A 12085-nucleotide genomic window follows, 5' to 3' on the forward strand; every position below is an offset into this window, starting at 1 on the left:
ATCATCGCACTCTAGCCCGCCGAAACTGTAAATCTTCGCAGTGTGCACATGGTCCGAGATCATCGTTTCCTTAGATTCGTTGAACGCGACATCAGCCCACCATCACAGTGTCCAACTGTCCGTCCGTTTCCCTCATCACAGTGTCCTCCGCCTCCTCGAGCGGCGCGAGGCAATCCATCTCCTGCAGTGTATATTCCACCAGATAGCTTTCGTCCACAAGCTCCTCCATACGCTTGTAGTGGCGTTCAGTGTATGCTCGAAGCCCGTGCAGCACGTCTTTGAGGCTCTTCTGGCCTCGGGCCCCCTTGACAGCGAGGTTGGAGAACTTGGACGCAGGGTAGCTTCTGATGAGCGTTCGCAGAATCTTTTGCGCGACTGGGGCTGTTCGTGCGTTGGTGTTCCAATCCCGCAGCCTGAGGAGAAGCAGAAAAATCTGCTCATCCGAAAGGTTGGCAACAACTTCGTCCACGGCCTTGCGTCCACACAGGCTTCCCTCCTCCGGGCTGGGGCTCGTCACCACGGAGGTGAACAAGCTTAAAAGACGGCCCGGGTGATTCAGCTGAAGGGCCAATGTGATAGCCTCTCTGTAAGAGCCCGCAAATATGTGGTTTTGCAGCTCTTGCTCTTGCTCAATCACTTTCAGTGCTGCTTCTGAAGCGGCTGCTTGAGTTTCGACTGTTGTGTCCTTCCAGAAAGTGACGGTCGAGTCACCGCCCCCAGAAACAATCAGGTTGGTTTCTGGATGAACGGCCAAAGCCCACACCCTGTCCTCGTGATTGTCTAGGGTGCACTCAGACTCGCCAGAGTTGGCGTCCCATATTTTGACCAGCCCGTCGCCTCCAGCGCTGGCAAAGTGTACTGCCTTCTTTGGCTGATCCTGGCCCGTGGGCACCTTCAGCCAAGCCACCTTGAGCACACTGTTTGAGTGACCCTCAAAGGTCCTGATGCATGTGTAGTCGGAGAGGCTCCAAAGCTTGATGCTCTTGTCGCCACTACCGGTAATCACAACACCCTTGCCGGTGACTGGGCCGTCTTCGGTCTGTATGGCCGGTAACTGCGCGGGTGAGAACCGAACAGACCAGACACCTCGCCTGTGCCCCCGAAGAATGCCTTGGACTTCCCCTTCCTGCACCGACCAGATTTTTACAGTCTTATCCTGCGAAGCAGAGGCAAAAAGTTGCCCTGCGTGATGTACGTCGATGGCGTTGATGTCCTTGTCGTGCGCCTTTCGCGTGAAAAGGGCCCGCGAGCCTGCCTTCTGGCTCTGCTGCTGTGGGTTCCGCGGAATCTCCCACTTTTTGACCGTCTGATCCTGCGACCCTGTTATGACATAAGGGGGTGGATGGTTCAGGGGATCTAGCCGGGACGGGGTTCCCTCCGCCGGAACTGTGCGGCACAGGGCCACCGCGCCTAGAGACTCGGCGTGGCCAGAAAACACGGCCCAGCAGGTAAATGAGCGATTTGATGGATCAATCCGCCAGAGCCTTGCGGTGTTGTCTTTGGCCCCTGTCGCAATCCAATGGCCAGACCAGTCCACGTCCAGAGAAATGATGATGTCCTCATGCCCCCGCAACAGAGCCACATCCTGTCCAAAATGTGACGTCTTGTTCGCCGCCCATTCTTGCCTCTGGTGAACCTCGGACTCGGCCACGGAGATTATTCGAATGTCTTCCGAGTTTGTAGAAAGCGCAAGTAAGGAATTGTCCGGAAGCAGGAAGCCCAGGTCAATGATCTCGTCATGTGAGCCTGATATGCGACGAAGCGGTTCCGGCGGAGGGATCGATGCCCCACCGGCCCTTGTTGGCAGTCCATACAGGGCCAGCGTGTGATCGACCTGGACACAGAGTATAAACGGTAAACCAAGCAGATAAAGACCGGACACGATGGACTCTTCTTCGCTCTTGGCTGGCTGCTTCTGGGTGAGCTCTTTTCCAACGTCCGTGTCCCATATGCGAAGACATCCGTTGGATCCAGCTGAGAAAGTGAGCCGGCCCTCATCCATGAACCCGACCGTTTCGACAAGCTCCAAGCAAGGAACGACTTTCTTCAATTTCCAAGACTTGGCGTCCCACCAAATGATGGTCTTGTCCCTGCTCGCGCTGACAATGGCATCCTGGTCCGGCGAGTAGTCCAGGCTCGTGACATTAGACACATGGGAGTCTAGATTGGCGATGCAGCTTCGCTTGTGCAAGTCCCATATTCGCACCTTGCCATCCTGACTGCCGGAAGCAAGTCTGAACCTAGCCGTGGTGAGACTGCCGGCTTCTTCATCGTCCGGGTCAGCCTGCGCCTTGGCTCGTTTTCTGCCGTGGGATGAATTGCCTGCGCCCTGTGTTCGAGCCGCAACCTCGAAGAAATGCAGCGCAGAAACCAGGACAGAAGGGCCACGGAACGTGTGGGTAACGTAGCCGCCCGCGATGTCCCACACCTTGATCGCCCCGTCCGTCCCTCCAGTTGCTAGCAATGTGCTCGTGCGGTCGACAGCCAGGACCACGACGGGGGTCGAATGCGGCTTCAGCGTCCGGATAAGAGTGGCGTCAAGTGAATCGTCATCGGAGGAGTGGCTCAAAGCGAATATCCGCATGGACAATGACCGCGAGCATATTATCAGATGAGAGCCGGAAGGCGTCACTGGCAGTTCGTTAGAATGCAATGCCGATTGAAGGGGGTTGCGGGCCACCAACAGGTTAGCGTTGAGATGAGCTCTCCATCCTGAGCAACGAATCAGCAGTTAGTGTGCTACTCTTCAAGACAAGTGGTTTTGCTCCTTACGCCTTCGATTTGAGCAAGATGCCTTCCGTTGGCGGGGTTCGTCAGAACAGCATCCTCCCCCAGTGTAGCGGCCAGTATCTGGGCATTGTTGTCGATCGCGACAGAGCCGCCGGTGAATATAGGCCGGATGACACGGTTGGCATCGAATGTCGTCTTTAGAGGCTGTTTGGTCGCCATTGCGAATATGGTTGAGTCGATGCAATTCACTTCATAGCAGTATCGTGAACGAGTTCCATCTCGAGTTTTTTTTTTCGAGTCACGATAAGATAACAACGCGCGTAAGGAGTCGCTGAGTCAGCAAGCCTTCGAACGTCTCATCTCCAGAAAGCCCCATCCTGGTACATTAGCGCATCCGCTGAAGCTCCATCGCGGCTCGCATCTATCGGCCTCATCGCAACGCCCTTGTCTGTGCTGCGAGGGAGCAGGCAACTTTGCGAACGAGACTGGCGAGTAATCGGCTTCATCATCGTGCAGAAAATCTGCCTTCGGCATGGGCATGCATGGGCCTCTGACGGCCCAAGCTCTGGTAAGACTCGCCGGTGCGGCATGGCGACCCAGGCAAACTAATAGCATCATTCATCAAGGGCCGGTCGCCTTATGATGATGTGGTCGAGGGGGAGGGAGAGGAAGATCCTCGACAGCCTACCCAGCAGTACGACTACCGAGGCCGCCCATTCAACCCGGAGACGAGACGCGTCAATCGCGAGATCGTGAGATCTCACAATGAGGTCATGCTTGTGATCGGCGTCGCCGAAGCAGAGAATCCAGCCCTGAGCGCAGAAGCCGAGTCCCACCGGCGCCACGAAGCCTACGAAGAGTCTGTCGGCCTTTTTCTCGCCTCACCAGCCAAGCGCTGCGTCGAGGCAGTCGGAATCTTTGGCATCAATGGCCTAAGACATCGGATCCTGGTATGACATGGTTCAAACTCATATGATGCGCCAAGGCACTGACATAACCAAGATCTACAAGCGGTACTCTCAGATTCCATTCTGGGAGCTCTTTCAGGCAGCCCGGAATGACTTTTCTCTCTCACGAGACATCTTCGCAGGTGCTTCCTCGAGCTTTTTCATACACTACATTGAAAACACCTTCAGACGCATGCTCGCGTGCGACGCAGGCTGCTTGGTGCCAAGTCGTTTGTAAGGGCTCTCTCTTCCTTCAGCGAAAACTTCTTCGCCTAACTTTAGACAGAACTCTTGAGATCTGGAGCTATATCCGGATTCACTTGGAGCTCCACGTTGCATTGCAACACTTGGGCCTAATACCCAACAAGCTGCTGCTTCCGAACCCCAAGTTCTTTATCCCGTTCACGGACGCGTCCCCGATCTCTGCACCTCCAGCTCCAGAGGACTTCAGTATTCCATCCTTGCTACGATGGCTTGGCGGTGCCTTCATCTCCACGACGCCCTTCATCGTCTGGGTCATGGCTCAGCGAATGCTGAGGGAGTGGAAGCCCCAAATTTGGAGCCATGTCTTCAGGTGGATTCCAAACACCATGTTCCGTGGCAAGAAAGCCCCGCCGCTTCCGCCGCCGTCTTTGCCACCCCCTCCGCCGCTTTCCACAACCTTCCCGGGACCATCACAGGGAGGAAATGAGCAGCAGGCACCTGCCGGAGACGAGGGCACTCAGCAAAACGGCGTATCTCGCTCGCGTGGTTCGGAACCTAATCCCACTGACCCGTCTGGATCAGCCGAGGCGGCCAGGAGGCCGAGTCTCTTCTCAACCAGAGGCGATGACTATGCGAGCGACGAAGATGAAAATGAAGGTGTAAGCGCCACTCTCATAAGCTTCGACGTCGAAGCCACCGAGTCGGCAGACGCCCCTCCCGGTCTGTGGTCCGCTGAGCTGCGCCCGAGCCAATTCCAAGAACCGAGGACATGTGCATGCCAACATCACCCCCTCTACTTGGACACGTTGCTCACCCAGCTTCCTGCACTCATCGGGTCTCACATCTTTACCGATGCCATCACCCGGCTCGTGATGACGCCTTACGAAGCAACCGCCCTACGACTAGTTGCGCGGACGTTACGCCTGAACCAAGGGCTCTCGTCCCAGGACATTCACGCCGCAAGTTTGCTGAGCGGGCTTTCCTGGACTACTGCCATGAATTTCTTCGCCACCGAGTTTCTCCATCTCGTTTTATGTGGAGAAGTCTGGGCTGCGTTCACAGGTATCTCGCAATGGTTTCACAAAACAGAGGAAGAGTGGAAAGCAGGTGAAGCCGGAACTTGATACCGCACAAAGGGATGCGTCAATTGCTTTGGCGAATCGGTTTGAGCCACCGCATACTACGAGCACCTGGCGCAAGCCCCATTGTCATCACTTACATATCGCGCAGTCCTCTACTAGGAAACCTCCTTTTCAGGAGCAAGCCAAAACTTACAATTACCCTCCCTCTCAGCGACGCTGGGGCCCAGCTTTAGCGCCACAGCTGTTTGATATGAACTTCCTCATTGTAAATAGACCGAGCCAATACCCTTTCAGAAATCTTGATGCAGGTTTTATTGAGACATATCAAGAGACTGTACAGAAACAAAATGCCTCAGCGCCTATACCGGCCTACTACAAACAGCTCTCGCTTGGGAAAGTGCAATTTAGGTCGATGCCCCGGTCCATCTATCAAGCCCCGTTCCGATACACCTGTGCTCCCGAATTCCTGAACATGATCGTGTCTCGGCGTTGCAAAATCATCAGCGCCCTGTTCAGGGCCTGCTCACTATATCCCTTTCCTTCGACCATTTCGCGCCTCAGCGTGGCCAGGCTCGTGCTCCATCCGATGGGCAGCCGTCGCTTCAGCTCAACCTCGAGGCGGTTTACTTCCTCGTTCAGCTCGCGACTGCCCTGGTTGCTTCCTTGGTTGACGGCATCCATGGTGGAGCAGAGGAATAGTCGAATGGCCTCATCGACGTGCTCCTCGGTGGCAACGGGGGAGAGGGTGAGCTTGGCGAGAGATTCCGTGATGCGGACGATAGCTTCCAGTTGACGAACCGTGATGGGGATGGAGGAGCGAGTATTGGCCTCCATTTCGGCAGCATGGACTTGTCGACGAATAGCCACGAAGTGAGACGAAAGCTTCTCGGCAGCCTGGTCGCTGAGTCTGGGAGCGCATCGACTGTTTGCCGCATTGTTAGCATCCACGCAACCAAGAAAGTACGCAACGGGGCCACAAACGTTCTGCAGTATGTCAGATATCGCCGCATCTTGTCGACGGAAATTTCTGCCTCGGCAACCTCCTCTGCCCCACGGCCATCCATGTGGATGCCCATGACGTGCCTAGCCATTCTTTCGTCCTTTTCTCGACTGTGTTCATCCTTGACGATGAAGATCATATCGAAACGAGACAAGATGGTGGTCTGGAAGTCGATGTTCTCTCCTGGTGTCTTCATATCGTCGTACCGGCCAAAGATGGGGTTGGCAGCGGCCAGAACCGATGTCCGAGCGTTGAGAATTGTCGTAATGCCAGCCTTTGCAATGGATATGGTTTGCTGTTCCATGGCTTCATGGATGGCCACACGGTCCTCGTCTCTCATCTTGTCGAACTCATCGATACACACGACACCGCCATCGGCAAGAACCATGGCACCGCCCTCAAGGTAGAACTCCCGAGTGGACTGATCTCTCTGGACGGACGCCGTCAGACCGGCTGCGGAAGAGCCCTTGCCGGACGTGTAAATCGAGATTGGTGCCGCTCTCTCCACGAACTTTAGCAGCTGAGACTTGGCCGTGCCCGGGTCGCCGAGGAGCAGCACGTTGATGTCACCCCTAAGCTTCATACCATCGGGCAGGATTTTCTTGGAGCCGCCTAGTAGCAGACACAGGATGGACTTCTTGATGTCCCGGTTGCCATAAATTGATGGGGCAATGCAGTCCGCCATCATGTTATAAAGGTCCGGTCTGCGGCTCAGTTCGAGGAACTCTTGTTCTTCCTCCTCTGTATAGTTTGCGCCTCCCTTGGCCGTCTTGTCCATATCGGTCTGAATGCCCACGGCTCTTAGGTAGGGCGTCCGGATTGCAACGGCCCCACCGGTCGAGGAATTCTTTGATGCCTTGCTTTGATAGATTGAGAAAATGCCCATGACCGTACACCTCGACCCAGGGACGACCCGGTTTGTCAAGTATCTGTCGGCGGATATGAGGACATGGCGCGGCAGTTCGCCAACGGGGACCTGATCGGGCGCCTCTTGAAGCTTGATGATTTGCTGGTCGACAAACTTGGAGTTCTCGTGCATGACGAAATAGGGATCCAAGGGACATTTGGGCGTTGGGTCGTTGGGGACTCTCTTGCGATCGCATTGTCTGGGAAGCGTGACTCCGGTGAAACCCCCCAGGACAGGGACGCTTTGTTGATGCTGGCAGTTTCGGCACTGGATTTGTAGTTCTGTAGCCTTGGAGGACATGACCGAGGCACCGATGACAATCCCAGGCACCCGAACCAGCCTTGCAATGGTCATGGAGTCGAGGTTGCGAATGGAAACGTCGTCGGCATCGGAGTGCAGGAGCAGCTGGTGATCCGGAAGATCGACCTTCGGGTCGTGCGGGAAGACGATTCGGTGGGTGCATTTTTTGAGAGCCGATTCAAACTGGCCAGGGATCATCAGATGAATACTCCTCCGATTTTGAGCTAGTGTCACTCACGAGCGGGATGACCTCGGCGGGCTCAGATGCCAACTTGTGTGCCAACTCTTCATTAAAGTTGATCAGGTCATTGATGTTGACGTCGCAGTTGTACTTTTTAAGCAGCGCATTTTCTCTCAGCTGGTCTCTGTTGATTCGTTTAGCACACAACAGTTGGTCTCGGCTGACACGATCGGATGCCTACCGGTAGACAAAGTTGTTGTCGAGTCGAAAGTCGAGGATGAAGGTCTCGAGCTGGTTCTGCAGCTGCAATCGAGTGTCGCCGGTGTCGCCGACGCTCGGCTCGAAAACGTGCGTCGAGTAAACAGATTGGCGATCCATCACGGCTCTGTATACCTGCAGATCCTGACGTTTGCAGGTCTGACGGGAAGGCTTTGGTGCTGGGACGTGATAGATGCTCGAGGCGGAGTGGAGGAAGTTGCACTTTACGCGGGGACGCGTTTTGAAGAAGCCGACGCGACGCGTGCCTTAGAGTAGGCCCTAGCGCCTACTTGCCCGAAAATGCGTAGCACAGCCTCCACCCCCTCCCCCTAACCCCCCACCCCCGGAGCGTCACGTGGCTGCATCGGGGTATCTTCGGCTTGAGCTGACAGGGCGTAGCTACAGGTGGCTGCAGTATTGATTCCCTAGATATCGACTCAACGAGGTGGCCAGGCAGCTTTTCGAGCATCATGTCGGCTTGTACGCAGCAGTCTTTGCCGTGAAGCCGAACTTTTTCGATTGGTTTTTCAGATTTTATTTCCCGACCTGCGTTTGGCTGCGATGATACCCCGGTAGCTCCGACACGAAGCCATCAAGTCAGCAAGCTGGCTCTTCGATTCCTCCCGAGCACGCCCACGCCGGGAGCTCTATTGCCTCTGCGCCGACCATGTTCCCGTCATCCGATGCCGGGAAATCCGTCGATAGCCTCTCTGCTCTATCCCCCAGTGGTCGACATGAGATTCCAATGCACAGGTATGCCCTGATGGAAGCCTAGCCCCTTCCTGACGCTGACGCTGACGGGGAACAGTAGCCGACCTGGCCATGGCCATGTACGGCCGGCGTCGAGACGAAACTCCACGGCGAGCTCGATCCACTCCGTAGGGGGTGCCCTGGATATATCCTCCAGTGGCTGGACAGTTTCGGCGCATGAATCCGGACAGAATGGTCGGTTCTTTTTCCAGCCAGGGGTCTCACTCTGACCAGTTTGAACAGCCATTTCCACCTTGCTCCAACCTCCAATAGTCCGAACGGGCTATCAGCCGCATACGACTGCCCCAGCGTCCAGCGCCCATAAACCACCAACGGCTAGAGATATCCCGCCCGTCACCCTGACCAACATACCCCATGTCGACAACGAAGAATTCACCCCGTATCTCAGTCAAGTCGGTCTTTTGTACGAGCAGCTGAGACGCGTCAGGGAGAACGACGACGAGGCTTCACACTCCCGCCGGGGAGCTAGGCACGACGAACAGCCTGACGGAGGCGTTGGTGGATACTTGCGACCGGCTTCGAAATCTTCCAGTAACCGGAGAGGCTCCAGCGCATCTCTGACATCTCTAAGCTCGGTCGAGGTCTCCAGCCCCGCACGGCGATCCAACTCTGGCCTCGCCAAAAGGGCATCTCGAGGCCCGCCGCCGCTGTCGACGATCCCGAACGTGTATTTCGACGAGGACTTTCACCTCGAGAACCCGCGAACATTCGATGTCGTAAGCGAGCGATCCGAAGTCATTCGGACGCCGAACTCGGGCCATGCAAACAAAGGCGAAGGCAATGGAACGGTCACGGCACCAAGAAAGGCTCTTGCCACCAACGCCATTCTTCAAGAAAAGCTTTCTTGGTACATGGATACCATTGAGGTTCACCTCATCAACTCAATATCAACTGCATCTACGACCTTCTTCTCGGCTCTCGGATCTTTGAAGGAATTGCACCTTGAGGCTGCCGATTCGGTCCAAAGAATAAGCACTCTTCGGAAAGAGCTCGAAGCTCTAGATGAGGAGGTTGCGACCAATGGCTTGCAAGTTGTTCAGAAGCGTGGGCGACAAGAAAACCTGAGGAAACTCCACGACGCTGTGTTGCAACTGCAGCAGATCGTCGATGGCGTGGCCGGTTGCGAGTCGCTCGTGGAGGCGGGAGAGGTGGACAAGGCGCTGGCGAGTATAGATTCGCTGGAAAGGCTGATTGCCGGCGAGCGCGAGCAGCCAGATGACGGTGAAGGCGGTGTGCCAGTGCAGCTGTGCGACCTCAGGTCTGCATCGGCCCTCCAAGGAGTGAACGATGACCTCTCCACGCTACGGTTTCGTGCCGGCAAGGCGTACGAATCACGGTTTTCGGCTATTCTCATTGCTGACTTGAGAAGTCACGTCGAGTCTGTTTCCAATTCGGACGTTCTACTTCGATGGAGCCATGCCGCGTCCAGATCAAGAGGCGGCCACTTTCGGGCTCAGTCGGTATTTCCGACCTATCTGAGCGCAACCGAGGAACTGAAGGCGAAGCTGTTCCCGAACATGGCAGGCTTACACCGCGCGAAGCACGTTGCAACAGCTGCAATGGCCTATCGAGAGGCCGTCTTGCGGGAGATCAGAAATTTGATTCGGCGGCCGCTTCCAAGCTCCAACGATGATGACAACGAATCCATGGTGTCTGTCTCGACAGCGGGTGGGGGCAAACAGAGGTCAACCCAAGAGAAATCTGCGAGCCTTGCGAGGAACTTACGAGCTCTGGGTCCAGAAGACGCCGAGGAACTACTCGTAGCGATCTATATTGGCGTGACGGAGACATTGAGGCGGTTGACGACACAGGTCAAAGTGTTACTGGACATAGCCAGCTCGCTCACGCAGTCGGAGGCGGGCGATGGGCTGAAGTCGCCTCTCACCATGTCACCGGTAACAAGTCCCCGACCCGACCGCGGAGGCAAGCAGGTAGGCAGCGGATTCGCGCTGCAAGAAGAGCTGCACAAAACGCTCGACGAAGCAACGTTGCTTACCCAGGCTGTGGATGTTGCCAACGACAAGATCGTCAAAGTCCTCAAGGTCCGATCCGAACAGTCCACTCACCTCCCGCTGGCCCTCTTCTTACGCTACTTCACCCTCAATCTATACTTCGCCAACGAATGCGAGGCCATATCGGGCCGGAGCGGAACCTCGCTCAAGACCGTGGTCAATGGCCAAATCAAAGAATTTGTGCAGCGCAATCGGGACACGGAGATGCAGAAGCTCGCTCAGGGCATGGAGTCTGATCAGTGGAACGCAAGGGACTTTACGGAAAGCAGCTCGAAGCTGCTGGTGCTGATACTGGAATCCAGCACTCACGACGATGCAGCTTGGACTGACAGCAACGAGATATGGGTTCCGTACCAAGCCAAGGAGGGATATACGCCGTCGGAAGCGAACGGCGCAGGAAAGGACAAGACCCGACCTGCCGTTGTCGAATCGGAGAAATTTGTTCTCCCCAACTCGGCCATTCTGTGCCTCGAAGGCGTGGGGAACTTTCTGCATCTCGTTGCCGGCATCCCATCGATGACGACGGATGTGGCATCTTCGCTGGTCGCCTATCTCCAGCTCTTCAATTCGCGCTGCACGCAGCTCATCCTCGGAGCCGGCGCCACCCGGTCTGCTGGCCTCAGGAACATCACGACAAAGCACCTGGCACTTGCCTCGCAGGCGCTTTCTTTCATTGCGACCATTGTGCCCCACATCCGAGAATTTGTGCGCCGACACGCAGGTTCCGGCGCCGGCGCGTCCAGCCTCATGGGCGAATTCGACAGGGTGCGGCGACTGCTGCAAGAGCACCAGGAGAGCATCCACCAGAAACTGGTCGACATCATGAGTGGGCGAGCCGCAGTCCACGCGAAGAGCATGAAGGCCATTGACTGGAGTTCGACGGCAGCTGACGGCCCACACACCTACATGGAGACGCTCACCAAGGAGACGACGACTCTGCACAGGGTCCTGACCAAGCATCTGCCAGAAACATCCATACATCTCATCATGCAGCCCGTGTTTGCCGGCTACAAAGACCAGCTCGGGGCCGCTCTCAAAGAGGCGGACCCCAAAACGAAGTCTGGTCAGCAAAGGTAAGGACTCACGGTTGTTTTATTCGCCATGGGGTGTATCTAATCGCTGTGTCTAGCATGCTCCGCGATGTAGACTTGTTGTCTGCCAAGCTTGGCAGGGTGGACGGCTTTGGGGACACGGGCGACTTTCTCGCCGACCTTGTCAAGGCCAAGCAAGTGAAAGACGAGACGCTGGTCGAGGCAGACGAGGAGATGGCCAACGACAACGCCGCCAAGGTAAAAGTGAAGGGTAACGAGACTCGCACGACAGAAGAGCAGCCGGTGAAGGAAGAGGCCGAGGGCTCGTGAGCCCTTGATCAGATCACTGAGGTGAGAACAAGCCTCGGAATGACGGTGGCCAGAGTTGGTGGTGAGCGTGCCTTAGCCGCGATCCAGCCCGGCTCTGAGATTTCGTGGCATAGATATTGGACGATGCAATCGATATGGCCGATTCTGTCTACGCTTTATCGGCTTCCACGAAGCGCGACGAGTTCAACTATTCAAATACAATACCCAGACGGTCAATTCTCATCTACGCGGCCAAATTGATCTCCAAAGGCCTCTGGTCCGCGGTGCGGGCCGGGCAGGGGCGGCTGTTGGCGTTGTCTCCGACACCTCTCGCCTGAAAACCTATCCTCCTC

At 56.0% G+C, this 12085-nt stretch overlaps 4 protein-coding genes across 4 annotated transcripts; 2 read left to right on the top strand and 2 right to left on the bottom strand.

Annotated features, from left to right (window-relative positions):
* Window positions 1–91: 91 nt before the first annotated feature.
* HRG_03167 (utp13 specific WD40 associated domain-containing protein) lies at window positions 92–2949 on the bottom strand (the record flags this gene model as incomplete). Its single annotated transcript, XM_044861638.1, has 5 exons — window positions 92–1585; window positions 1637–2284; window positions 2348–2631; window positions 2685–2712; window positions 2773–2949. 5 exons carry the CDS (start codon window positions 2947–2949, stop codon window positions 92–94), a joined length of 2631 nt encoding a protein of 876 aa, XP_044722664.1.
* Window positions 2950–3262: 313 nt separating this feature from the next.
* On the top strand, window positions 3263–5005 carry HRG_03168 (uncharacterized protein; the record flags this gene model as incomplete). The annotated part of the gene is made up of 5 exons (XM_044861639.1): window positions 3263–3298; window positions 3357–3680; window positions 3733–3911; window positions 3964–4452; window positions 4501–5005. 5 exons carry the CDS (start codon window positions 3263–3265, stop codon window positions 5003–5005), a joined length of 1533 nt encoding a protein of 510 aa, XP_044722665.1.
* Window positions 5006–5392: 387 nt separating this feature from the next.
* On the bottom strand, window positions 5393–7729 carry HRG_03169 (MCM2/3/5 family domain-containing protein; the record flags this gene model as incomplete). Its single annotated transcript, XM_044861640.1, has 4 exons — window positions 5393–5885; window positions 5945–7353; window positions 7409–7535; window positions 7593–7729. The coding sequence occupies 4 exons, from the start codon at window positions 7727–7729 to the stop codon at window positions 5393–5395; spliced, it is 2166 nt and encodes a 721-aa protein (XP_044722666.1).
* A 547-nt stretch (window positions 7730–8276) lies between these two features.
* Window positions 8277–11753, top strand: HRG_03170 (vps54-like protein; the record flags this gene model as incomplete). Its single annotated transcript, XM_044861641.1, has 7 exons — window positions 8277–8362; window positions 8418–8554; window positions 8603–8874; window positions 8962–9100; window positions 9152–9758; window positions 9810–11465; window positions 11522–11753. The coding sequence occupies 7 exons, from the start codon at window positions 8277–8279 to the stop codon at window positions 11751–11753; spliced, it is 3129 nt and encodes a 1042-aa protein (XP_044722667.1).
* Between the last annotated feature and the right edge of the window lie 332 nt (window positions 11754–12085).

The sequence above is a fragment of the Hirsutella rhossiliensis genome, assembly GCF_020360975.1.
Source record: "Hirsutella rhossiliensis strain HR02 chromosome Unknown scaffold00003, whole genome shotgun sequence".
Classification (NCBI taxonomy): domain Eukaryota; kingdom Fungi; phylum Ascomycota; class Sordariomycetes; order Hypocreales; family Ophiocordycipitaceae; genus Hirsutella; species Hirsutella rhossiliensis.